The following is a 26,279-nucleotide window of genomic DNA, read 5'->3' as shown; positions in this document are numbered from 1 at the left end:
TCATCTTGATTAAAGAAGTTCCTGTAATCTGCAGTCATACTTCAGCTTAACATCAATATGCATTTTTAGTGTGTGAGAAAAAGGAGCCAAGTCCAATGCCTAGAACCTGTCTGAGAGAGAAAGTTCTTGTCTGATGACAACGATCCTAGAGGAACTGAGTGTATTTTTCCTCTTTGTTGCATTCTAGGCTTGCAAACTGTGGTAGTTGACCGTGAGTTTGGAACTGCTGCCATCTCTGCCACTGCCACTGGGTTCCAGCAGCCTCACCTGAAGGCAGCCAGAGCCAAAATGCCGGTAACAGCCCCTGGGGGGGTTTGCCATTTCCCTGTGGCTTTATTTCCTCCACACACAGCACTGTACAAATGAAACAGCTCCCTGGTGCAGTCTGGTTCATTCTGCAGAGGTTTGATACTGGTTCATGGTTTGCCTGCCTGCCTCTGCACTAAGTGCTGCTATCCATATCAAATCTGTCCAAGTCCTTGGGAGCTTTTTAACCATGTGAGCAAGGGCATTACTGAGAAGTGTTTCAGTTGGTTTTGTTTCAGTTTAGGGTTTTTAAATGAATTGGTGAATCTTTGCTGCTTGTCCTTCACTAAAGCAGCCACGTGCTTCGTACAGCTGTCACTGGGGAAAGCAAATGGATTATTGCCCCTGCAAAGCTGGGTGGGAGAGTTCTGCATGAGCAAAGCAAAAGCTGACGAATTCCTCATATGGACCATATGTTAGTCTGGGCTCTGACTAATGCTCTCTTTTTCTTTTTCCTGAGAGACTCCTCCATTGTACAATGCCAGCCATAAGCCCGGGCTCTCATTTTACAACTCATTAGCCACTCCCTGAAATACTTTGTGTGTAGGTACTCAGCCTAGGGAAGAAAAACAGCAAAAGGTAGTGATGATGAACAGAGAGGGCAGGTGTAAACAGATGGCAGTTTTCTGTTCATATCATTTTTGTAAGCTGACTATAAGGGCAGGTTTCAGCCTGTGGAATAACCTGACATGTGCAATAATTTCTCTTAAAATATTCTGCTTCCTAACTGGAATTTCTATTTAATCTTGTTAAACAAGATTTAAGTGGGTTTGAGATATATGCAGTACCTTGAAAACAGGCTTGAGGCAAAAAGTAAAATATGCAAGGAGAGGTTACAGGATTTAACTCAAAGCAGGTAGCAGATGGGCACCAGTAATGTGAAATACCCTGTGAGCCAGGTTCTTCTCAGCATGGCCCAGGTGTGGCATCTACTTAGTAAATTATTTGAGAGGTGATCTTTTTTGCCACTTGGTTCTTGCCTTTTCTGTGTGGTTTCCACTCTTCTTCTGTTGAGAAATGTGGTGTAGGTGCATTTTCCCTGAAGAATTACTGCAGAGACACGGTTACTTTGCTGCTGAAGTTATTTGAGATATTTGGTTGTGTTTCTTTTTTTTTTTCTCTTTGAAATTGAGCTGTAATATGGATACTTGATGTTCTACAATAATTTTGTAGTTCACTGTGCTCTGCTTTGTTAAACCAATATTACAAATTCTTTCTTACTTTTAGAAATAATTAGTAAAGTGAATGCTCCAAACTTTGCCTTGAATTCAGAGAACATTGGAGTTCTCTTAAGTTCTATTCTCTGTGTTTAAATTTGGGAGGACTCTGGTGGCTGTTGATGCCAGTCCTGCTGCACTTTGGGGGCTCATGAGTTGTTTGATTTAAATGAGGTGACCTCGCTGCATTTTTCAAGTCCATCAGCAATGGGCTGCTCTATTCTGCTTTCAAACCTGCCCATTCTCCTTTCTTGCAACCAAAACCAAACAAAAATCTAGTAGATGGGATATTAAGATCTCTTTAGTGTAGTTTCATGTTTAAGTGGAACACCCTATTATGTCATTAGGGAAAGATGACATCCTTTCTACATCAAGGAAATAATTCTACTAATGAGGTGAAATGGGTACAGAGTAGTGACTTCCTCTAGAAACCTTTTTCCTTTTCTGAGCTAATGTTGTTATTGGGTGAGTGATTAAAACTGCATTTGGTCCAGTGTTATGTACTTACATTTAAGGAAAAATTTCTCTTGGTGGCCTGCTAAGAAGAATCATGAAAAGATGAGTTAGAGCTAGAAAACTTTGTGTGTTTGCCTTATCATTCTGTATGAGCTTAGGCCATGGCTCGGAGTTAATATCCTGTCTGTGCTTGTCAGACATCCCTCACTGACCCTGCAGTCCTGGGCCCTTGTCCTCTGCTTTGGCCAGGGGTGCAGAACAGCCCAGCCCTGAGGATGCCCTTCCCTGTGCAGGATGGCTGACTGAGCCCTCTGGATCTTGTGGCCATCTCATCCCTCAGCCTGTGCCCTGAACTTTGGCTGCCTGCTTTAAACATCCTGCCTGCACACACAGGACTCTGGCAGGGCTGTGCCTCTGCTGAAACTGCTGCCATTGTTCTTGCAGCACGAAGCTGTGCTCCCAGGGCCTGCCACCATTGAACTGATGCTCGTGGAAGATGTGAAGGTGAGCCCCACTGGGCTCTCCATCTACAACCACCCTGACGTCCAGGTGAGGAGTTCTCTGCTGCTTTTTCCCTGCAGGGAGGAAAACATCACACATTACAGAAGGTGTGGGAGGAGACATCTTTACTAGAAATATACAATCTTAATTCTGGATGCTTTTCTGGTTTTGCAGGCAGAACTTCTCATCCAACAAGGTTCTGGATATTTTTTCATTAATACCAGCGTACCAAATATTGTAAAAGTGACACATGAGGAGACTCAAGGCATTGCTTTGGTGAGTGCAGTGTTTTGGGGTTTTACACCTTTTTGGCAAGCAGGTTATTGTTCTGCAGCTTCAGCATTTGTGGGCATTTTGCAGCAGTGTGGATAGAGAGGCAGCAGCTGCATTTTGGATGTGTTTGCCTGTCACAGTTGGGCAGGGGGATCTTTGCACTGACATTTTCAGGTATAGTCTCAGGTACAGGAAATTGTTTCATTACAGCTGTGATTCACTTGTGTTCTCTGTATAAGATAAAAGCCAGTTCCAAGTACTTCATCCATTACAACTTTGCAGTAAAATGTTCCTGATTTCACAAACACACCACGAAGAATAACATGACAGAATTATTCAGAAGCTACACGTGAATTGGTTTCCAAAGTAATACTGGAGTATTTGCTGTGGGCCAGTAGTTCTGAAGGCTTCAAATTCTTTAATCCTATAGTGCTGTTTCAGGGTATTTTTTAATCACAGTATTACATCCTGATTTTGTGAATAACTGTCTATTCAAGAGTTTATTCTGATCTCCATATGAAGTTTCTAATGCACTTTTCCACTAGAAGATGCCACTAAAGTGCACATGTGCTTGACTGCATCAAGCCCAGGATATGAAATGCATTCTGCAGTGAACACCAGTAAAACTGTGTGTTTGCATTGCTGCTTCCATTAGGCAAGAACTTGAAACAAAGCAAGTTGCTCTAAAGAGTGGTTTTTATAAATTACAGATATAATTTTTATAATTTACATATTTGCCTTTTGAGAAGTAATGCTGATAAAGTTAGTGAAATAATGATAACTAAGGTGCAAATTAAAATATCAAAAGAATTTGTGAAACATTTTGATTGTCTCTAATTGTTACAAGTGTGAAGTGGGAATATTTTTTCCAACTAGGCACGGAGGTGAGAAAAAAGTAGAAGAGATGAGGAGTTTTTTGTACATAGTACACTGTTCAGACTCTTAATAGTTTTTTTGTCAGGTCTCCCTGATAGGTTTAACTGATGTACATGAGATAGGTTCAGTGCTCTTGTCTGGAATTCAGGAGTGGAGGAGTGACAGCAAGATAGACTTTGTGAAGTGTAGGAAGAGATTTAACTGCCTGTCATATTAAAGGAGAGAAAAGTCCACTTTAAACACATTTTTTAAAAAATGCAGCCCCACACAGGTTTGGCAGGTTTGTTAGCCCTGTGTGCTGTGCTTGGGTTAAATCCCAGCAGCAGCCCTGGTTTTCCATGGAAGCAGCAGAATGGCCTGGGAAATCAGCAGGCTCTGTCAGGCTCTGCCATGGCAGGTACCAGTGCAGCCAAGTTGGCAGAGGATGAGTTGGCAGTAAACTCTTCTGAGAAACTAAATTCATGTGATCTGGAGCAGTGATTCCCAGACTTTTCAGCGGGGCTGCCAAGGAGGAATTCTGTTCTCTCCCTCTGGTTTTGACACAGCAGCTTCTCTGGGCATGGGTGGGTGGTAGAAGGGGAGGAGTGAAGAGTGGTCACCAGTGCAATATCCCTGGATACTGGGAGCCACTGGACACCTAATGGGAGAGGAGAACAGCGGGGGTGGCTGAGACAGGAAGCATTTTAAAAGTTGCAGTAGCCCTGCTTGCCCTTTGCCCTGTTTGCTTTCCCTGTCTCCCAGCCCAGCTGAACTCCATTCCAGCTCCCTCCCCTGACCACATCTCCTGTATGAGCCACCCTCTGTGGGAACTGCTGCTGTTCTGGAAGCTGACCTTTATTAAAACTTCATATCCCTTTTTGTTTTGAGGCAGAAACAGGAGTAGTGCCCTCACAGAACAAAATGTCAGCTTTCCCCACTGCTCTGCTGCTGACTCCTGTGGTGCTGCTGGGCAGTGCTGAGAGTTCACTGAACTCCTTTGCACTAGGGGGGCCTGGCCATCTCCCTGTATTCAGAGCACACAACAGGACACCCAACTGCACTGCTGTCCCTGGCCAAAGGGAGGAGAACAGCTGGGATTGTCCTGAGGTCTGTGACAAGGTCAGGGAGTTGCAGGAGAACTGCAGAGCTGATGTGGGCACGGTGCGGGTGCATGGCCTTGGGAGAGGGGACATTGGGATGGGTGCTTAGTTCTGAGGGCTTGTGTTTGTGATCAGAGGTCTCTTTCTTCATTGTTTTATTCTCTTTATCCGTTGAGAAATGTCACATTCTTTTTCTTTAAAACTAATGGCATAATAGTTTTATTAAAGAAACACCTGATCTGTCAGCTGTCCTCTTACTTGACAGGATCTACCACCAGGTTTTGGCTGCTCAGATAAAAAGCACTGACACTGACAGTAGAGTACACATCTTACAGGAAGCAATACAGGCATAATCTGTGTCCTTGGTTTTTTTTTTTTTTTTTTTTTAGCTTATCACTTTGGTTTTTACTCTACTAAGAAAAGTTTTGTTGTTCTAAATGATTTGTGTGTTTTTTCTCCTGATGGCATGAGAGTAACAGGATGCCAGACTGTTCCAGATGAAGAGCTGTTAATTCACTTGGTGCCTGGGGGCTGTTTGCACTAGCTCAGTAGCATGATACTTTTTACATCCGTTTTACAGCTTGATTTTTATTTTGGTGGAAGAATTCTCTGTGTCTAAGCTTGGAGATTTCTTCATCCAACTGCTTCTGCCGTGAAAGTGGCACAAATTTTATCCTCTGAACAACAGAAAAGCAGAAAAGAAGTGCTATAATGCAGTTTTCTTTTGGCATTGCAGGTGCAGCCCCTGCTCCCAGGATCAGTGACTGTAATGATTCATGACCTGTGTCTGGCTTTCCCTGCCCCAGCTGAAGCTGAAATTCATGTATCTGATATCCAGGAATTGTATGTGCGAGTTGTTGACAAGGTCAGTGCCTTGGGAGCAGCATTAGGAGCTGATCCATGTGCCCTGACTCCCTGGGCTGGTCCTGAACACACAGACCAGACATGGACAAGATGCTGCAACAGAGAAACAACTACAACCTCCCTGTGTCTTTGTTCCTCCCTCCCAAATTTATCCCTTTAGGTTATAAGTGTCTCACAGTATCAGGTATCTGTTCAAGTTCTGTGTGGCAGCAATCTCAACTTTTGCATTTACACAGCAATATTAATCCATAATTTATATGGACATGCTCATTTACATTTCCTCCTGTTTAAAGTGCATGTGAGCAATTCTTTTAGGAGTGGGTTTTGGCCCAAGGTCATTTTCCATATGTCAGGATTTAAAACTGAACAGAAAAGAGTCCAGCTCATTGCTCTTGCCAGTTTGGGTGCGCCTTAAAGAAAAGAAGTGTTGATATTTCTGGTTGTTTTAATTATGCCCTTGCCAGCTGAAAGACCTGAGTTCATTCATTTCATCTGACACTAACTCTAGCTGGCAGGGATTAGTCTTTAAAATTAGTGCTAGTCTAACCTTGGGGCTCCATCTCCACTACCCTACTACAAGTGTAATACAAAATAAAATGAAAATGTTTATGCTAATAAATAAGAGTGCTTTGAATGCAGAATGAACTGGATGTGTCTGTTTCAGGTGGAGATTGGAAAAACAGTTAAGGCTTATGTCAGAGTTCTGGATGATTCAAAGAAACCTTTTCCAGCAAAATACTTCCCAGTCATGGATCTCAGTCTCAGAGCAGCATCTCAGCTTGTCTCACTTGCGTAAGTTAATGGATTTTTAAAATTAATCTGTGAGTAATAATTGGCAAAAAATGAATAAAGGTATTAGGTTAAAGACACAGTAATACACAATGACTGAGATTCTATTTATATTGTTTTTGTGAAGTCTTAATTGCCTGGTAAAAGGTTAAAGATTATTATTTTTGAGGGAAATTGCCTGAACTAACAGCCTGAATGTTGCTGGCTGATGAAAGGGACTGCATTCCTCCATTGTGAAGACTGATGAAGCATTGTGCATCTTGGAAGCAGTGACTTGGCAAATAGTGTCAGGTGAAGAGTGCTGTGCAAAGGCCCATCTGATGTTACCAAACTCACTGTGTCTGTTACTTGTTTCATTTTCATTTCAGGTATTTAATGTTACAATAAGGCACAGGTTGGTTGCAAAGAGCCATCATGTGTAGAAATGTGATAATTTCCTTAACTTTGCTTCAGACAGAGTCACTTAGTAAAACTGCTGGGCACTAAATGAGTCCTTTGCTTTGCTATTTGCAATTTACTCACTAATTTATTATGTCTTGGATGGATTTCTTTGCAGCCCCCTGAGGGAGGCTCTGGATGAGCACACTGCAGCTTTCCTGGTGCGTGGCATGACCATTGGGCAGACGAGCCTGATGGCAGCTGTGGCTGACAGAAGAGGACACAGAATCAACTCTGCTCCACAGCAGATTGAAGTAAATAATTTCAGATAAGAAATGCAATAAAGAAAGTCTGTGCTGCAATGGAAGAGGAACACATAAATTACGGTTACAGTATTGTAATCAATTTGCCATAAAATTCATTCTGTCTGGAAGCTGACCTAATGCCAGTCAGATTTCAGTGTTGTTTAACTGCAGATGATGAGTTAAATTTCTGCATGCTCAATTTACTGTGATTAAGCAACTAAAGACTCAGTTGTACACTTGTGCACTTGTACTGTTTTGTGGCATAATTTATCTGACTGAAGGATCCTGAACACAGGTATTCATCTTTCTCTTTTTAGGTCTTTGCCCCATTTAGACTACTGCCAAGGAAAGTGACCCTAATTATTGGTGCCATGATTCAGGTGAGCCATCTTCTTACATATTTTCTTTACTTTATAATTTCTGTTCTAAAATGAATCTTCATGACTGGATTTTCAGCAGTAGATACTCAACTTGACATTTATCTGCATTCACACTGAATGGACTGACAGGATTGGTGGAGAGGGACTTTGGGAAGGGCCTGGAGTGACAGGACACAGGGAGTGGCTTCAACCCCTCTGCAGGGCAGGGTCACATGGGATATTGGGAAACCTTTGATGCCTGTGAGGGTGGGCAGGCCCTGGCACAGGTTGCCCAGAGCAGCTGTGGCTGCCCCTGGACCCCTGGCAGTGCCCAAGGCCAGGCTGGACAGGGCTTGGAGCAGCCTGGGACAGTGGAAGGTGTCCCTGCCCATGGAACAAGATGAATTTTGAGGTCCCTCCCAGCCCAACACATTGTGTTTCTATGATGGGTACTCCATGAACAGTGTCATTGTTGAGCCAGCTTCTGTTTTGCTCTATTGCTGGATCAAAGGATTTGTGTTTGCTTTTGTCAATTGAGTGTCAGCTTTTCTGGTGTTAAACACCAGCACAGCATGAGTAAATCTGCCAGCTCCATGAAGTTAGGCATAGTGGGCTTGTTGTGCACACTGTAACACAGAGCAGAGCTCTGCACCAGGGTGCTGAGGAGAAGGGGAGGTAAAGCTTACTGACACTTTCTGGAGGGGAGGTGGCATCAGCCTGTGGCACTCTGTGAGGCACAGGGTTCACCTGTGTGCTCAGCTCACGCATTCCCCAGGCTGACATCCTGCTGGGACCAGGGGCAATAATCCTGGAGCTGTCCTGGGAAGGTGCAGGCAGCACTGAACTCGCTGTGGTGCTGAGGAGGGAGGGTGTGCCCTGTAGTAGTGACCAGAAGAACTGTCTGAAGGGTTCATGTGCTGTTCTGTGTGCTGTTCTGACAGATCACTGCTGAGGGAGGCCCTCAGCCTCTCTCCAACATCATTTTCTCCATTGACAATGAGCACATTGCAGCAGTGAACAGCTCTGGGCTGGTCAGAGCAGTGGCCATTGGCACTGGGGTGGTGACAGGAGTGCTGCAGGCTGTTGATGCAGAGACAGAGAAGCTTGTGGCCGTGTCCCAGGTAATGTTTGTGGTGCTCTTGGGGGCTGACAGGGGCTCTCTGACTCGTGGCTTTGGCCCTGAAAGGGGACACTGAGTCTTTCTGCATGAGCAGAGCAGAGCAGACTCTGCACTGAGTCTTTCTGTTACCTCGTGCACTTCTCTGGTTTCCTGAAGATGACAACTCAGAGTTCCTCCTCCCTGGCCTGTGAGCTACACAGGCATTGGCACAGTGGTACTTTGAACATACAGGTTAAATCTTGCTGTGCCTTAAAGCAGAGTCTCACAGGTAACCAGGGGGGCTTTTTGACCAGTCTGGTATCTTCAGGATTGGTGAGGTTCAGGATTGGTTACTGCATCCAGAAAAGCCCATCTAGAGAAGCCTTTCCAGCACAGCAGAAGGTTGTCCTTGTCTCCATGCCCTTTTAGATCAGGAGGATCCAGAAGGCAGCTGTTGCTGAAAAAAACCACCCATTGCCTCCTAAGCTGCAGCAGCCTGTATAGAACACTGTCACCCCTTGTTGTGGTCTGAGCCCATCTGTGTGAGGTGCAAGCAGTAAATCCCTGATATTCCCTCAGAATCTGTGTCCTTAGGTTTTCCTGCAGCTGAGTGTGGGGGAGGTGGGCAGGCCTGCAAGGGAGCACAAGGCCCTGGGACTTGCATGAGACTCAGAGCAACAGAACTTGGGCCAGATCTTATGACTTCTTCCTTTGAGCTCAGGGCAGCACAGCTGCTGTGAACCACAAAGCTCTGCTGCTTGAAAGGTGTCAGCACAGTCCAGGAAGACACAAAGTGAGTTTTTTAAAAAATAAAATATCAAGAAATCTCTGCTTTTTAATGTATGAACAGCAGTCTGCCCTAATGGTGTGACAGGAGGCAAAGTGAACTTGAAAGGTCAATCTGCTGCTCAGTGAGGTCCAGGTCTGACCTTTCCTCCCCAGTATATAGCAGGAATAAAATCTATCAGGAATGCCTGGATACGTGCAGAGGAGATATCAGAGTCAAACATCATTCTTTTATTCTCAGTTGGCCCATTTAGTGCTCTATAATCCTCATTTCATTCTAACTCCTCTCCATGTCTTACCCCTGGGTTTCTTCATCCCTCTTCTTCTTCCTCTCCCTGTGATCTTGTCTGCTGCTGTCTCTCACCTTTCAGTTCCATCATTCATGTCATCAGTAATTTTGTGCAGAATTCCTTTTCAATTTAGGGAGCATTTTTAAATGGTTATCAATCAAAATTTAATCCTTTTTAGTTTTTTACAATCCTACTGAATTTGTCCATCTGTATTTCCTCTGACAAGTCATGCCAATCACACAGCAGCAGTGATTAGATAATGGCAAAATAGTGGCTATAGAGCTTGAAAGTGAAATCTGGTTTCTGTTTGACAAGTGCTTACAGTGTCTTCCCTTCCTCCTTGCCAGGACAAGGTGGAAGTTGAGGTGGTGCAGCTGACAGCTGTGAGAATTCGGGCACCCATCACACGAATGAAAGCTGGTACTCAGGTGAGCTGGTTTGGGATTGGCTTTTGTCTGTTCATGTGTTGGAACTGCAGCTTGTGCTCATTGCTGTCACATTGTGTGCTGACAGCACTGCAGCTCTGGGAGGAACCATCTTCTTCATCAGAGACCCCATCCCTTGATCAGTGAATTTTAAATGTAATTCTCTCTGCTGTGGGCAGGTGTTTGGTTTGCATGCTGGCATTACCTAAGCAGGCTGGTTTCTCTCTTTCCAGATGCCAGTTTATGTCATGGGCATCACCAGCACTCAGACTCCTTTCTCCTTTGGCAATGCTGTGCCAGGGCTAACCTTCCACTGGTCTGTCACCAAGAGGGACACTCTGGATGTCAGGACAAGGCACAGTGAGGTAAAGTGTGTGTGCGTGTGCACACACGCAAAGGAAAGGGCCACATCAGGGCAATGCAGGGAATATTGCTGCCTCCTCTGCCTCAAAACCCAGGATCAGTTGTCAGCACCTTGGTGCCAATGTCTGGGCTTTCCATGAGTCCAACTTTAATCCCTTTCTCCTGTCCAAGGCTGCTTTTCAGCTTCCTGCCAACTACAACTTTGCAGTGGATGTTTATGGCAGAGTGAAGGGAAGAACAGGCCTGAAAGTTGTAGTGAAGGTCCTGGATGCTGCAGCCAACCAGTTCCACAACATGGCAAGAGAACTGTCTGATGAAATCCAGATTCAGGTAGGATGATTTTCTACACAGTTCATGTTGAAGTATCTCCTTCAGAACTGGACTGAAGTCTGTCTTTGAAGTCAGGAATTTGAAATGCAGGAGTAGCTCCAGCTTTGGTTTGAGTGGTTACTCTTGTTTGTATAATGTTCCTCGTTGGGGCTCATTCAGTTCATGGGCTCATGGGAGCAGGGGAGTCTAAAGTAACTCAGGTGAATATGGGGTTCCCAACACCTTTTCCCTTGAGAAATCTTCTGTTTTCATGCTGAAGAAAATTCCTGAACTTACTACAGTCCAGTTTAGCCATAGCCCTGGAAATAAATACTCTCAGAATAACTTGTAGAAGATACTGGCTCTCCTATTCTCAAATATTCATGTCCAGTGGTCTTGTTTTACCATATATATTATACAAGAGAAGAAAGAATGTTACAGCTCTGTTCGTGTTTGTTTGTTTTGAAGATGAAATAAATTAAGTAAATTACTGTCTGCACACAACAGTGGGCCAAAATGCCTCTTATTTTCCAGGTGTTTGAAAAACTTCATCTAATCACTCCAGAGGCAGAAGCAGAGCAGATCCTCATGTCACCAAATTCCTTCATTAAACTTCTGACCAACAGGTCAGTGCTCAGTTTCCATGTTTCCATACTGTGGCTTGTGTCATCCCTTTATCCAAACTGGAGGGCAGTTGGGTTTAAGGGAGCTGTTTCAGTCTCTCAGTAACACTGTTCATCCATTTAATGCACAACTTCCCTGCTGGCTCATGGTATCTTACTGTTCTCTTGGGCTTTGTCAAATCTTGTATTAGATTGTAGCTGGAAAATTCATTCAATATTGGGAACTTTCAGATCCTTTTTTTAAAAGCAGCTGAGCCAGTTAAAGCTGTATCCTGCTGCCTGCTTCCTGTAGAGGTTTTGATGGGTGATTGAGGCTTTGTGGAATATAATTCTGTGTGTTTTGCACACAGAGGTTATGGCTGGATTTTCAGATTAAAATGTCATTTCCAAATGAGAAATTCTTTTTACATAATCTGTTTTCAAAGACTGACATTTTAGACTCATACCAGGCTTGAAATGTAGTTTTCCCAGCCTAATAATGGTCAGATAGACACAGCAGGACACACACTGAGGGCAAAGCTTTAGAGACATTTACATTTTAGGTGGAGGGAGCCCATATCATAGTTTCATGGAATAACAGAATGGTTTGTATTGGAAGAGACCCTAACTACGGTTTTACACATTTAAGGGGTTCCTTGCTTTGTGTTTTGCTTCAGGGACCGAGTGGCCTCCCTGAGTTACCGTGTCCTGGATGGGCCAGACAAAGTCCCGGTAGTGAAAATTGATGAGAGAGGATTCCTTGTCTCTGGCTCTGCCATCGGATCCTCAACCATTGAAGTGGTTTCACAGGAGTTGTTTGGCATCAACCAGACCATCATAGCTGCTGTGAAGGTACTGTCAGCTCCCTTCCTTTGCACTTTCCTCAAGTACCTCTTCACTACTGCAACAGAGATTGTTGGCTGCACTTCTTGAACTTCACATCTGAAAAATGAGCAGTGTAGGAATGAACAGTTCTGAGCTTTGAACCATGGGACACCAGGGAATGTAAGCCCATCATCTCTGTTCAAAAAATCCTTGAGCCAAGAACTTCCTGTATCTGGCAGCATGAGCCACTGCTCCCCTTCCTCCTATCCCTTTTTACTGTCAGCATCTTCCCACTGTCCCAGCTAAAGGAGAAAAATGTACAATTGTGTGCTTTAAGTTATTTCTAAGTTTAACTCCTGTAATCACTGTGAAGGGGCTTGGTGGATTTTTTAATTTGAATTTTGGTATTTCCCATGGTGTTCAGCTTTTCCTGTAGGACAGGGTGTGGATTTGTCCTCCTGGGTGGGGAATGAAACAAGAAATGGGGGCCCAGTGTCACTGCCACCACCCCTGCTGTGGGGTGGTGGCAGTGAATTCTCCAGCTCTGTTACTGGTGACCTTGTTTCTTCCCTTTGGCAAGTGAAAGATGTCTGATGAGTTTGGGGTGGCTCAAATGCCATTTGGCCAGCACCCAGTGGGACTGAAGTCAGATCCCCCTGTGTGAGTTTGTCCTGTACACAGGATGGTGAAACAGAGCTCTCTGTAGTAGAACTCAGTTCAGCACCTTGTACAGCTCATTTTTCCTGTACTTACTACAACTGTAGTGCCTTTATGGAAATGATATTTTTAACCTCGTGAGGTAACACAGTTCATCTTATGGCTGAAGAGCTGAGAGAGCTTGAGAGGTTCTGCCAAAGGTCATGTCAGAGAACTTGTGACTGAGCTGGAGATGAGCTTGAATCTGTTGTGTCATTCTAAGGTAAAGCTCTCTCCTTCACTTTGTCCTTCTTTCATAAGATCTGGTGTTGTCTGTGTACAAGTGTACACAATTAAGAACCAAACTGCTGCAGCAGCATCACTTAACACTGAGCCCTTGAACTTGGCTCAGAGAAGGGCTCTTACATAAGCCAGGGAGTCTGGGGGAAGAGGGAGTGACAGTGAGCTTAGCCTGGGACCAAGCTCAGCACTTGCCTGGACCCGCTGCACTCACTATTTTATTTTATTTTTTCTTGAATTAAAAAAAAATACATCAAAACCTGAGATGCTTTAACAGTAAAAGGCTGTTTTCATCAATATTAAATTTAGCAGTTGTCCCTTGTGGGATAGTTGCTGAGATTTTAAAGTAAAGCAAGCTTGATAATCTGTCAGGGAAATGGGGTTTTTGTTGGCTTGTAACCACAGCTTGTTGGGCAGAGATCTGTATGCACAGAGGTTTTAACTGATGAAACCAGCCCGTGGAGCAGACAGTGGCATATACTGATGTTACAGCCACTTTTTTTTTTTTCATTTTTTTTCTTTTTTGGATTCACCAAAGATGTATTTTGCTGGAGGCCAAATTTGTCCTTTCCTTTTTAAGTTCTGACATGTACATTTTCAGATTGCAGAGTTTTACGTTTTAGCTGAGCCTCTTAGGTCAGGAAAATAAAGGGATTTTTCTACAAGATAAGCTTGAGGCCTTCTTTTAAAATAGTTTTTCTATATACTTGTGGGGTTTTGCTTCCTCTGCCCTTCTATTATTTATTTTCCAACAGCTGTAACCAAAAGAGCAGATGTAATTATTTTTGTTGGGTGATTTTGCTCGTTAACCTAGGTAAGTTAATCAAGAATAGTAATATGCTATTTAAAAGCCAAAATATTGGGTTGTCAAGTCTTTGTCTTCAGAAAGCCTTTTTTGACTGGAGTGTTAGTGCAGAAATGTGGGGGTGTGCACATATGGTTAATGGAGCAGCCTCTCCTGAGGAGTTCAGAGCAGTTCCCAACTTGTGTCTTGGCTGAGGAGAGGCACTGAGGGAAGCAGCTGAGCCTGCTGAGCCCCCAGGGTTTGTCAGCTGCCAGCTCTGCCTGGAACAGCTTGGCTCTCTCACCTGCTGCAGGGGAGCTGGGCAGCAGTGACTGTTCCATCCCCTCATTCATACATTGTGAGGGGCCCTTCTAATAGCTGGGCAATGAATTGCACCTTTTATTTCAGGAGTTATTGGGAGAGAGGACATGGGGCCACTTCTGAACAGTTTGAATTGATAGGATGGTAATGTGTTCTCTGAAGTGTGTGTGTGATGTATGTTGCTACATGATTATTGCTTGTTTCAGTTCCCAGTGGTACTAGAAAAAAAGGGCTAAGAAATACCAGCTGTGAGGGTACAAAGCAGAGAGAGCCAGGCTTTTCTCAGCTATGGCATGTCTGAACATGGGACAGCACTTTTTACTGGGGTGGCTGTTGAGCACAGAGTGCAGGAGGCTGTAGAGTCTCCATCTGAGATGTGCAGGAGCTCCTGCACATGGTCCTGGCCCTGGGTAACCCAGCTGGAGTGGGGGCTGGACTAGACAGAGTCTGAGGCTGTGGAATGGAGATACTGGTAACAACAGCTGCAGTGTCGGTCCTGGCACGTGGCTAAATGCAAATGGCTCATAAAGGCAGCTCTGGATATTTACATAAAAAGAACTCTTCTAGATTATTTTTACAGGAGTATCATATAAAGCAATTTAACTTTGCTTCTCACTGCTGATGTTTTTCCAGGTCTGCCCCATCTCCTACCTCAGGATCTCCATGAGGCCCATTCTGCTGACCCAGAACAGAGAGGCACTGCAGGCCCTGCCCCTGGGGGTGACACTGACATTTACAGTCCATTTCCATGATAACTCTGGAGATACTTTCCATGCACACAATGCTGTGCTCAACTTTGCCACCAACAGGTGGGTGTCTGTCATGGGGAGTAATTACAGAGAGCAAAGAAAGGCCAGACACACATAGAACAAGGATGGTTCCAGAGATATCAAGTGAACATGCAGCTTGGGTTGGGATTAGCAAGGCAAGGGTTTTGTCTCTGCAGAGGCAGTGGCAGGAAGGAGAGTTGCAGTTAGCAATCGATATTCCCTAGCCATGGAAAGCTGCCCAGATCATAAGCATGGTCCCAGTGGGGCCTGCAGGAGCTGTGCTCTGCTCTGAGTGACTCTGAATCATCCCCCTGCATGCAGCAGTGGCCCAGAGAAACAACTGATCCATCAGCATCTGCCTCTGCCAGTGCTGTGTTCAACTGACTCACTGAGGGCTTATGTAAGGTGAGGAACGTTCTGGGTCAGGGGCTGTCTCCTCAGACAGGCTTGTGCAGCCTTCCCACAGCAGGGACAAGCCTCAAAAGGCCTTTGGTCTCTGCCTCACAGAATAAATGTTGTGAAGCAGCCTCCTGTGGTCTTCAGTAAAGTGCCACTAATGCTGTACTGGAACATGGTTTGTTTTCTGCAGAGCACCTTGCTGAATTTGGGTGAATACCAGAACTGGCCATCCAATGGCATTATGTCTGGGAAGTTACATATTGGTGTTCCAAATTTCTTGGCTTCTTAAGTCCCTTGAGAAAAGGGAAAAGAGACAGATTATGTCATTCTAAAGCCTTACAATTCTCACAATTACGAAGTAGTTTTCATGCTTAATTACGATCTTGGTATTTCCTCAGTATCGTGGTGAACTGAGAACTGTAATTTGCCTCAGTGGCACCTAAATAATTTTTATCATTTCCTTACTTTGCTGGACTCTATCAGATGACTGTTCCTGAAAACAATCAGCCAGCTGAAGGGTTTGCTAGCTCTCCTGTTGTAGAGACAGTGCTATTGCCAGGCCCCTTGATGCAGCAGCACTTGTGTTTGTGTGCAGAGACGACTTTGTGCAGATCGCCAAGGGAGCTGCCAACAACACCTTTGTGGTCAGGACTGTGAATGTGGGACTGACCCTGCTCAGGGTGTGGGATGCAGAGCACAGTGGCACTGCAGACTACATCCCACTGCCTGTGCAGCATGCCATCTTCCCAGAGCTCCCAGACGTGGTGGTGGGCGATGTCCTGTGCCTCAGGACCTTGCTGACAGCCCAGGAAGGTGAGTGGCCTCAGCTCTGTGGGTTAGCAGCCATTCCATGGGACACCAGGCTCAGCAAAACTAAATGCATCATTTACCATGTTTGTTCAGAATCAAATGTCACTGTTCCTGTTAATGATAAAAATAGGTTTGATCAACTCCTCTAATTTTAATTGCACCGTGCAGTACATCTCTTGTTTTGAATTCCTGAGCATCATCACACTTCAGACATTTCTATTCCATTGGCTGAAAAGACTTGGTTCTGTGGGACTCCTGCTAAGTCAGGCCTACCTTCACTCATTGTGTTTGATTGTTGGTATTACTGGGCTTGTGTCAGAATAGCTGCTGGGCAGTGGCACTCTCAGACCCCAGAGTGGTTCCTGGGCACTGGGAGGGTGTGCCCTGCCTGCAGTGGCACTCTCAGACCCCAGAGTGGTTCCTGGGCACTGGGAGGGTGTGCCCTGCCTGCAGTGGCACTCTCAGACCCCAGAGTGGTTCCTGGGCACTGGGAGGGTGTGCCCTGCCTGCAGTGGCACTCTCAGACACCAGTGCCCAGGAAAGGCTGCAGTTGGCAGCAGGGTGTGAGCAGTGCCCCTGTGGTGTTTTCCAGGCCTGCCAGGTGTGTGGAGCTCCTCCTCAAGTGCTCTTCTTCTCATGGACCCCAAGACTGGCGTGGCCCTGGCGAGGGACTCTGGGGTAGTCACTGTCTACTATGAGATCCCTGGGTTACTGAAAACCTACAGAGAGGTGAGGCACTGCTCTTTTCCTGCTGAGATTGGTTTGTTTGGGCTGGACCTCACCAAACTGTATTCTGTGGAATTTTATTTTGTTATAAATATTTAGAAATGTTCTTTTAGAAATGCAGAGACGGTTGGGAAGTATTTGGTATGTGGCCAAAAACATCATGTTTGTTTAAAACATCTGTGCTAAGGAGGAAAATGTAGCATAGCCATTTTGATTTTTCACCTCTACTGTTCTCATATTGAACATTTTGATTCCCTTGTTGGCTAAGCTGTTTCCAGGTGCTAACCAGTTTTTGAGTAGGGCTGCTGTTAAGAATGAAGCTTCACTGCAGGATGAGTTGCCAGCAAGAACTTGCTCAAGTGATGTGCCATGCATCACTGATCAGAAATACTCCATTAAATTATTTTGTTTGTCTGTCATGCAATCGTACTGTTGACACAATCCACTCCATCAGCCAGCATAAGCACTAGACTTTCTTTTTAAATTAAATTTAGCCATAGAGCTTTATGCATATTAACTTCTGGGGGTTGGGTAGGGAGACAAAATGTTTTTGCTAGCTTAAATTGCTTGGAAAGACAGTTTCTAATATTAGAGAAATGTGGGATTTCAAAGAAAAACATCACCTGGCGGAGTCTTTCACAACCAATCCAGTCTGGTTTTGCCTTAATTTTTATTTGTTGAAGCAGTTTTTGGTAACCATGTGCTTCATCCTTTTTTCAGATCTTGATTAATGCACCTCAGAGGACCACAGCAATGCATGTCAGTGGCATGCAGGCAAGCTTGCAGGGAGCAGCAGCCTCAAAAGTCATAGTTTTAATTGGAGAAACAAACAAAAATTTGAAAGGTATGATTAAAAAATGCTGATGGTTTATTGTGTGTTTGTGGATTCATGATGCTTTGGTTTGTGTTATGGGGTTTTTGTTTGTTGTTTAAGGGTAACAAGATCCCCAGGAATCTCAAATGCCTTTCTGGAGTCCCAGGAGCTCTAGGAGCCATGGGACAGAATTTGGAAGGTGTTCTGCAGCACCATTAATATTTCACAACTAACAAAACCAGTAGATTTCAATAGAGGCACCATTTTTGATCATAACAACAACAGTTAATGGGCAATCAGCTAATTGCTTATATGTTTAATTGCAGTTGCCTTCTTGGAGTCATTAGATTTTCTTACTTAGTTACCATCCTTAAATCTTCACAGAACTTACCACCAGTTAGAATCAATACAAAGATTAAGCATCATATTGTGTCCTCTATTTAATGTGCTGTATTTTGTGTGATTATGGATCCTTTTGGCTTCTAGCTTAACAATTAGCACTTCTTCCAATAATATTTTATTTTGCCATGTGTAAATTATTAGCCTACCAAAAAATCCTCTCACCAGATACTAAAATCTAACTCAAGGCTTCTAGGATCATATAAATTATTCAAGAGACATCTGAACAGAAAATTTTCTGCAGCTTATTCTTTCCTGTAAATAAATTATTCCTGTCAAGAAAACCCCACAACATATAAAATTTTCATTGCTGTCTCTTTGGGATTAAACCCTGAGCAAGGGCAGCTGTCTGTGATTTCCAGTGATTTTAAGAGTCTCTTAAACTTGTGAAACTATTTCAGAAGGTGGTAGAATAACCCAATGCTTCAAGTCATGATTTTGCTTTTAATTAATTCAACTTAATTAGTTACAATTTTATTTTGTAATTAATCAGAGATCGTTTCCTTCCTCCTAGGGGAGTGTTCACCTGCTCAGACTGAAGCCATTGCTGAGTTACAGCCCCAGTCCATTATCAGTTGCCATCTCGATTTCAACAGTGATGCCTTTGACTTCCCAGCACAGGATATTTTTGTGGCAGAACCTGGGTTTGATGCAGTTTCAGGTAAGATGTGACAAGATGCCACGCTGCAGACCAACACAAGCTCTTTGGTCCAGCAGATTCCACAGAATCCCAGCATCGTGGCTTGGGTTGGAGGGACCTCAAAGCCCATCCAGAGCCCCCCCTGCCATGGCAGGGACACTTTGCACTGTCCCAGGCTGCTCCAAGCCCCAGTGTCCAGCCTGGCCTTGGGCACCGCCAGGGATCCAGGGGTAGCCACAGCTGCTCTGGGCACCTGTGCCAGGGCCTGCCCACCCTCACAGGGAAGGATTTTTTCTTAACATCCAATATAAACCTGCTCTCTTTCCTTCTGAAGCCTCTGGGCTTCGCTGTGTAGGAGCTCAGGCCTCAGTGAGTTGCTCACATGGACACTTCTTGTTTCAGTGGGTTTTCTGCCTGTGACAAAATCTTGTGTTGGTTTGCAGAGAAAGCCAGAAGTGACTGGCAGCCCACTTGATGTTTTGCAGAGTTTTTATAGGAAGTAAAAGAAGCAAAGGAGCACTCAGGTGACAAGTATTCCAAAAGTGGAATGTACTCCCAAATCATCATGAACTGGGTCTTAAAATGGGGAAATTGCCAGACACTGTGGAGGTAGAAATAAAATTGTCAAGTCTACAAAATGTGTTAATGTTTTGAAAGTGTAACTTGATTTAGAAGAGCACCAAACCACCATGGACTTTAAGTAAAGAACATTAATTATCGGTTAGATTTATCCCAGCACCTGTTGTGTAAACCCCCTTCCTGCCCTGCATATACCTCTGTTATTTAGCTAGGGGAAGAAAATAAGGGAAAACATGCGCCTGGCAAGTTCTCCTTGTTACTGATGCTTTTTATCTTCCATTCTCTGGGAAGATTTTACTACCTTTACTGCTAATAACAGATTAATTGGTCCCTTATGAGACTAGAAACATGGTGGATATATACATTTTGAAGGAGCTTTTATGAATAAACTACATCTTCACAGACTTGGTGATGGTAGGTGGCTAAAATTTTAACACTAGTTGAAAAGAATATGAAATAGGATTTTCAATCTTGTTTTCAGTAAAGCTTTTCAGTGTTAGTGTGTTATGTTCAAAGTGGAACTGAGTCTTGTGACAGTGTTCACAGGGGTCCAAGGATGAGGGAAGAGATGTGGATCTGACTCCATGTTTCAAAAGGCTTGATTAATTATTTTATTATATATATTATATTAAAGTTGTACTAAAAGAATAGAAGAAAGGATTTCATCAGAAGGCTAGCTAAGAATAGAAAAAGAAGGAATGATGACAAAGGCAGCTGTCTTGGACAGACAGTCCGAGCCAGCTGACTGTGATTGGCCATTAATTAGAAACAACCACATGAGACCAATCCCAGATGCACCTGTTGCATTCCACAGCAGCAGATAATCAATGTTTACATTTTGTTCCTGAGGCCTCCCAGCTTCTCAGGAGGAAAAGTCCTAAGGGAAGGATTTTTCATAAAAGTTGTCTGTGACAGAGTCTCAGTGACATATTAGAATAAAATGTGACTGGAATTTACCAGCATAGTGGTTGTTTTCACGATGTTCAGTTTGGGACAAGGAACAATTCTGTAGCTGTAGTGCTGGGATTGTGATGTTTGACTCCACAGCCCCACTGTCCCAATCCATCTGTGCTCTCCTCATCACTGCTGGTTGAGCTTTGCCACCTTTCCTGGCTTTTCTCCAAAGATGTCCCAGCAATCTCACTGTGCATGGAGAAAAGCCCTCACAGGTGAGCAGCTAGCAGCCGCAGCTGTCTTGTTCCTGCAGGACACTACACGTGCTCCATCAGGATGCACAGCCTCAGTGACAAGCAGCTGAAGCACCTGAGCAGGGGCAGGGCCGCTCTGCGGGTGACGGCGGCGCTGCGGGGCCGCGCGGGGCCGGGGCAGCAGCTGGGCGCCGAGCTGCCCTTCAACCGCTGGTTCTACGCTGACCAGGCCGAGATGCTGCTCAGCAACCAGGACACGAGCTCCGTGCTGAAAGTCTTTGGTGCCAGTGAGATCCTGGACAGCCTGGAGGTGAGTGTGCTCCCAGCTGAAAGCATTCTGAGCTGCCACAGGCAAGGCACTCCCTGCCACCTTTGCCGTGTCAAGATTTGTTCCTGAGATGATTTGGAAATGCTCATCTTGGAATGATGATTCTTCCTCAGTTTTCACTTTTCCAGGATCCCAGAATGGTTTGGGTTGGCAGGGACCCTAAAGCTCATCCTGTTTCAGTGCATTGCTGTGGGATGCCACTCACTCACTACGTTGCTCAGGGGCCCATGCAGCCTGGCCCTGGTTCTTGGGGTATTACAGGTGTGTCAGGCTCACCTGGGCCTGCAGCCTGGCACGTGAGAGCCAGCTCATGGGTCAGGAAGCAAAAACCTGCTTGACCCCTGTGGCAGGGGGAGTCTGGCCCAAGTATGTGTGTGACTGAGTGCCCATAGCTCACACAGCCCACTGAGGGTCTGTGGGGTTTGGCCCAGACCTGTGGAAGGGGCAGGGGGAAATGCTGCAGGTGTCACTGTAAGGGTGCACCTGACTCCTCTGGGGGCGTGAATTGCTCAGTGTTTCTGTGGAATCCCCCATTGGTGGCAGCTGCCCTGGAAGGGGAGCTGGGCTGTGCTGTCCCAGCAGTCTGTTCCAGGTTGGATGTTCCCTGTGCAGGTGAAATGCGAGTCCCCAGCAGTGAAGGTGCTGGAGAAGGAGAAGTCCTATGGGCTGCCCAGTTACGTGGTGTACACTGTGAGCCTGGCTGATCCCAGAGTTCCCAGCCAGGGCTCCCTGACCACCACTCTGACTGTCTCCAGTCCCATGACAGACCAGTCCATCACCATCCCAGTGACAGTGATCTACCTGACTGACAGAACCACTGCACCCATCAGATGTAAGTTTGGCTCCGCACTCTGCATGCCAAAGAAACCTTTAGCTTCTCTGATGTTTATGAGGTTAACTCTTAAAGCAGATTGGAGAAGATGCTCCTTTTAACTCAATATTGCCTCCTCTTGATCAATTCTGCAGATGAAGCCACTCTCTTCCAGCAGTTTGTTGAATCTTACCAGGTGATGATCTTCACACTTTTTGCACTCCTAGCAGGGACAGCTGTTATGATCATAGGTAAGAGAAGGAAAGATTGCACAATAATCTTTTTTCTATACCTTCTTACAGCGTGTTAGCTGTAAGATAAAAAGGAATAATTGCCATGTGAAATTATTTTGGTTTGTTTTTCAACTGTCTTGCAGCCTACCATGCATTTTTCTCGAATGAGCAGCACAATCAGCCAGTGTTCCACCCAAGGACAATTCTTCAGCACACCCCTAACAGTAAGCAGCTGTCACCCAGTTAGAAGTGAATTCATTGATTAGTCTGGCAATTGCACTGGAATTGAATGTAGGAAGGTCTGTAATCAGGAGTGGCAATGAAAAATAATTCACATACTTGCTGATGTGTTAAAGTTACAGTGAGCTGCAGGCCTGGTTGTAAACACAAGTGCCTGGTGATTCAGATAAAATAAGGCAAATTCAAGTGAGTGTCACTTGCTGAGAGGAAATGTTTGTGCTCCCCTCAGACTTGAGTCCTGAACAGGAGGAGCCACAAACTTTGGATACTTGCAGGATAACTTTTCAAGAGGCACTGAGGTACAGGGCTGATTTCACTTGGCATGGATCATCAGGTTCATTGCCAGTGTTCAGCAGATGAGCAAGAGCAGTTGTTTATTGTGATGGTGTTCACAGGGGTCTGAGGATGAGGGAAGAGATGAGGATCTGACTCCATGTTTCAGAAGGCTAATTTATTATTTTGTGATATAAATTATATTAAAACTATACTAAAAGAATAGAAGAAACTATTTCATCAGAAGGCTGGCTAAGAATAGAAAAAGAAAGAATGATAACAAAGGTTTGTGGCTCGGCTCTCTGTCCAAGCCAGCTGACTGTGATTGGCCATTAATTAGAAACAACCACATGAGACCAATCACAGATGCACCTGTTGCATTCCACAGCAGCAGATAACCATTGTTTACATTTTGTTCCTGAGGCCTCCCATCTTCTCAGGAGAAAAAATCCTAAGGAAGGAATTTTTCAGAAAATATCATGGCTACAGTTTGTTCCTTCTCCCACCATTCCCGAGCCTGATGGTTTTGCTCTCCTTCCCGTGTTCCAGGTTCCCTCGTGTCACCTGCACATTCCTTCAGCTCGCAGGCCTCCAGCAAGCAGAGCAGCCCCGCGGCGCCGCTCTGGAGCGCGGGTTACGCCTCTCGCTAGGGGCAGCCCCAGAGGAGAGGCAGCCCAGCTCCTCCTCACGGCAGAGAGAAGAAATGTTCAACCCAGTGCCTTAGCGAGCTTCAGCAGTCGGGGTGTAATTCAGGTTTGCTCTGGAATAGAACTAGCTCCTTAATTTATTTATTTTTTTTTTTTACCATTTGGGGCTCTTTGAGTTTATGTTTTTATGGCAGTGCTTCGGTTCTCAAAAGCTTATCTGTTGTTTTTGCTGCCTGCACAAAAAGCAGTGTTTATGCTAGTCTGGCTTTCTTGCACTCTTCAAGCAACTAGAAATTATATCTAAGTTAGACTGATAACAATTTTTTATTTACTTTTTATAAAAAATTAGATTTCTTTCCAATTAACTTTTTTAAGAAAAGGGAAATTAAAAAAACAAGTGAAATATGAGCCAAAAATTGGAAGGATTGTATGTTTCGAAGAACTGTTTTTTATTTTGAGTTCCAAAAACTCAGGAATGTATTGCACTGATAATGTTCTTATTTTTAGCCTTACACTGGGATTCACCAGCACAGCATGCCGGTTTAGCATGAGGAATGCTGGAACAACTGTGAATAATTCAGAAGTTTTTTTACAGCAACGATTAGAAAAGGAAAAAAAGAAAATAAACCCAGAACTTAGTGTGAGTTCCTTTGGGTACAACTGCAGTATTCCTTGGTACTGTAAGCACTTTTCTGAACTGGGAGTGTGAAAGCATGTGCCTTACTAGTGCACCTTTCTTCTGCTAGGAATCCTTTATTTTGAGAGTAGAATCACATCCCAGTAGCTTTTATTTGTAAGCAGGGATTTGCAGCTATCAGATAAGGGTTCTGTTTACATACAACAAGCATCTCAGTTTTAACTGTGAATAATATTCTGGCTGTCTGAACTTTCCTGAGGACCATAAGGAAAGTGAAATAATAAAATAGTTCATGCAAAGTACTTTGTGTGCAGAACTGTGCAGGCAAATGGATGAATGGAATGCAAACCCAGTGCATGGCATAGAGTTTTGGTTTCTCACAGTGTTAAAAACAAAAGGATTGTTACATGGAATTGTACTGAGTCTTGTTCAACTTACTGGCTAGTTTTGGAGAAATTGTGCCTTAAGTGCTAGTACTACTTAAAAAGGTCAGTTTGGATGTAGATAATAATTTGAATCTGTATTAAAGCTTTTTAAGAGTCCTTTGTTTTGAATTTTCTTGTGGTATGGTACAGTATGAACAGTATGCTAGGCTGTTCAGAGTCTAGCACTGGACTATATTATTTAAATCTGTATTATTTAATAAAGCTTTTAAAGATTCCTTTATTTTGCTGTTGATGGAATTTTCTGTGGTTTGGCTGTTCAGAATTTAGCACTGGGCTGTTGTTTGAACTTCACTTCTTACAGCTCCTCAGTGTTTGCAATTACGATTCTCCAATCCTAATTTTCTCTTCTGCTAACAATGTAATGTTTTTAAATATTTTGACAATTTTTCAACTAGTATTTGTTGTCAGGGATTTCTCACAGTTTTCATTAAGTATCCTCAATTCCTGCTGAAATCACTGATGACTGTAGAAGCAGCTCTCAATTTTCCAGGTTTGTTCAAACTTCCCATTTTGCTCATTTGGGTTTTAAAGAAAAATGTGATCTTTTTTCCACTTGCATTCAGCAAGAAGCCAATGGGCTGTGAATGTCTCAGTGCTACTCTGATAAGCTCTTCAGAAATGATTAGAGGAGAGATTTTGCTCTCCTGTTGTTTCTCTTTCCCATTCAGCAATCTGGCACTGAATGTTCTGACAAACAAACTGCTCCAAGTGGTGGGAGTACTTCAGCAAATGCTCGCTGTTTATTTCCTTTCTTTAGGCAAGTAGTTGCAGTCTCCTGGCGAGGAAAAAAAATAAAAATGAAGTAGGGAACTGGTATGACTCAGGAACCAACCTCCTGCAAGCAACAGCCAGGCTTTGGCCTTGAGGAGCTCACCTGACCTGTGGGGCCATTCCTGGGGCCAGGGGCATGTGGGGATATACATTTTTCTGAGTAGGTTGCTACCAATGTAAAGATTTATTATTATTTTTTTATTTAATCAGCATTTAATGCTGGTTTTCCTCCCTGTTCACTTACTGCTTGTTCCTGACAGTTTTCTCCCCTGGGAGGGAGAAGGGCTGCTGGGAATGTGTCTGTCCCAAGGTCCAGGCCTTGTGTGAGTTGAAATGTCTGAGCTGTGCCAGGCTGACTCCTGCACCCAGAAAATCCCTGCCTGCCAACAGCTGATCAGCAGGTGTGTCCCAAGGAATTGCTCAGTTAGATTAAGGTGAGCAAGACTAAGTCAATATTGCTCTTCAAGCCAATCTGCTTCCTAACACAACATCCCAAACACAGCCTAATCTTTATTTCTCCATCTACCCCCTTTAAAAGGCAAGGCAGATGATGAATGAAGCATTGCACACACCTTTTCAGCAAAGAGCTCCTCCTGATGGGCAGCCAGGGTTATGGTGTGCTGCTTCACACCATAATGGAGGGTGTGAAGGTTTTCCTGGCACCATGTTAGCTGCCTTTTGTAGTTTAGATGAAGGATTAAAGTCTAGTCTTGGCTAACCCCTGCAAGGCATTCTTGCCTTTCTGTTTGGTTGTTGATTCAGTCATTCATGAACATCTCTGACCATTTCTCCGCCCAGGGCTCCCCAGGCAGCTTGGGGAGTTTCCCCATCCCAGTTTCCCCAGATAGAGACCCAGCTGTGTCTCATTGTGTCCCAGGGATTGCAGCAATCCTCCCCAAGGAACTCTCCTTGGAGCAGCCCTGGAGACAGATGGTGTTTGGTTAACAGGCAAGGTGGGTGCTCTCCAGTTATTAATTCCTCTTTTTTAAAATGTTTTTTCTCTGGTAAGGCAACTAGAGGTATTGTTTGTGTATTGAGCTTTATGATTCTGTGTTAACTCTGTGTAGTATTGGTGATTTGATTGGTAATTTGGTAATTTTTGGTAATTATTGGTAATTTGAAGACTTTTAGGCTTGTGGAGGATTGGAATAGTTCCAGTTAAGACTAACAAGCTAAAATTTAGAAATAGCTGGAGCTAACCTTTGATGAGAGAGGAAAAGTTCCTAAAGAATTCTCATTTAAGTAAAAGTACATGAGAAGGCAGGAGTCTCTGAAAGTGAAATAAATTCAGGTAAGGCAACTAGAGGTATTGTGTATTGAGCTTTATGATTCTGTGTTAACTCTGTGTAGTATTGGTGATTTGATTAAAACCATTCCTTTTTCAGCTGTTTCTTCCTTGTATCAGTTTCAGGTTTAAGGTTATAGTTGGCCTTGAACTCCAGCCTGTGTTCTCCACACAGCCCCT

At 44.2% G+C, this 26,279-nt stretch overlaps 1 protein-coding gene across 1 annotated transcript in view; it reads left to right on the top strand.

The window, feature by feature from the left end:
• The window catches only part of NUP210 (nucleoporin 210), a 49,429-nt gene extending 25,265 nt beyond the window's left edge, over nt 1-24,164 (top strand). The window contains exons 18-40 of the mRNA XM_058812913.1: nt 188-294; nt 2,424-2,528; nt 2,655-2,756; nt 5,445-5,573; nt 6,237-6,364; nt 6,918-7,053; nt 7,362-7,424; nt 8,345-8,524; nt 9,926-10,006; nt 10,237-10,368; nt 10,538-10,696; nt 11,210-11,301; nt 11,955-12,129; nt 14,777-14,952; nt 15,908-16,125; nt 16,715-16,851; nt 17,569-17,692; nt 18,576-18,722; nt 20,488-20,738; nt 21,369-21,588; nt 21,723-21,818; nt 21,944-22,024; nt 22,863-24,164. Of these exons, the coding sequence (XP_058668896.1) occupies nt 188-294; nt 2,424-2,528; nt 2,655-2,756; nt 5,445-5,573; nt 6,237-6,364; nt 6,918-7,053; nt 7,362-7,424; nt 8,345-8,524; nt 9,926-10,006; nt 10,237-10,368; nt 10,538-10,696; nt 11,210-11,301; nt 11,955-12,129; nt 14,777-14,952; nt 15,908-16,125; nt 16,715-16,851; nt 17,569-17,692; nt 18,576-18,722; nt 20,488-20,738; nt 21,369-21,588; nt 21,723-21,818; nt 21,944-22,024; nt 22,863-22,963 (3,140 nt within the window). The 3' untranslated portion in view covers nt 22,964-24,164. The remainder of the gene's footprint in view (nt 1-187; nt 295-2,423; nt 2,529-2,654; nt 2,757-5,444; nt 5,574-6,236; nt 6,365-6,917; nt 7,054-7,361; nt 7,425-8,344; nt 8,525-9,925; nt 10,007-10,236; nt 10,369-10,537; nt 10,697-11,209; nt 11,302-11,954; nt 12,130-14,776; nt 14,953-15,907; nt 16,126-16,714; nt 16,852-17,568; nt 17,693-18,575; nt 18,723-20,487; nt 20,739-21,368; nt 21,589-21,722; nt 21,819-21,943; nt 22,025-22,862) is intronic.
• Nucleotides 24,165-26,279: the final 2,115 nt, after the last annotated feature.

The sequence above is a fragment of the Ammospiza caudacuta genome, chromosome 12 (genome assembly GCF_027887145.1).
Source record: "Ammospiza caudacuta isolate bAmmCau1 chromosome 12, bAmmCau1.pri, whole genome shotgun sequence".
Taxonomy (NCBI): domain Eukaryota; kingdom Metazoa; phylum Chordata; class Aves; order Passeriformes; family Passerellidae; genus Ammospiza; species Ammospiza caudacuta.
This window is presented reverse-complemented; position numbering and strand designations above follow the sequence as displayed.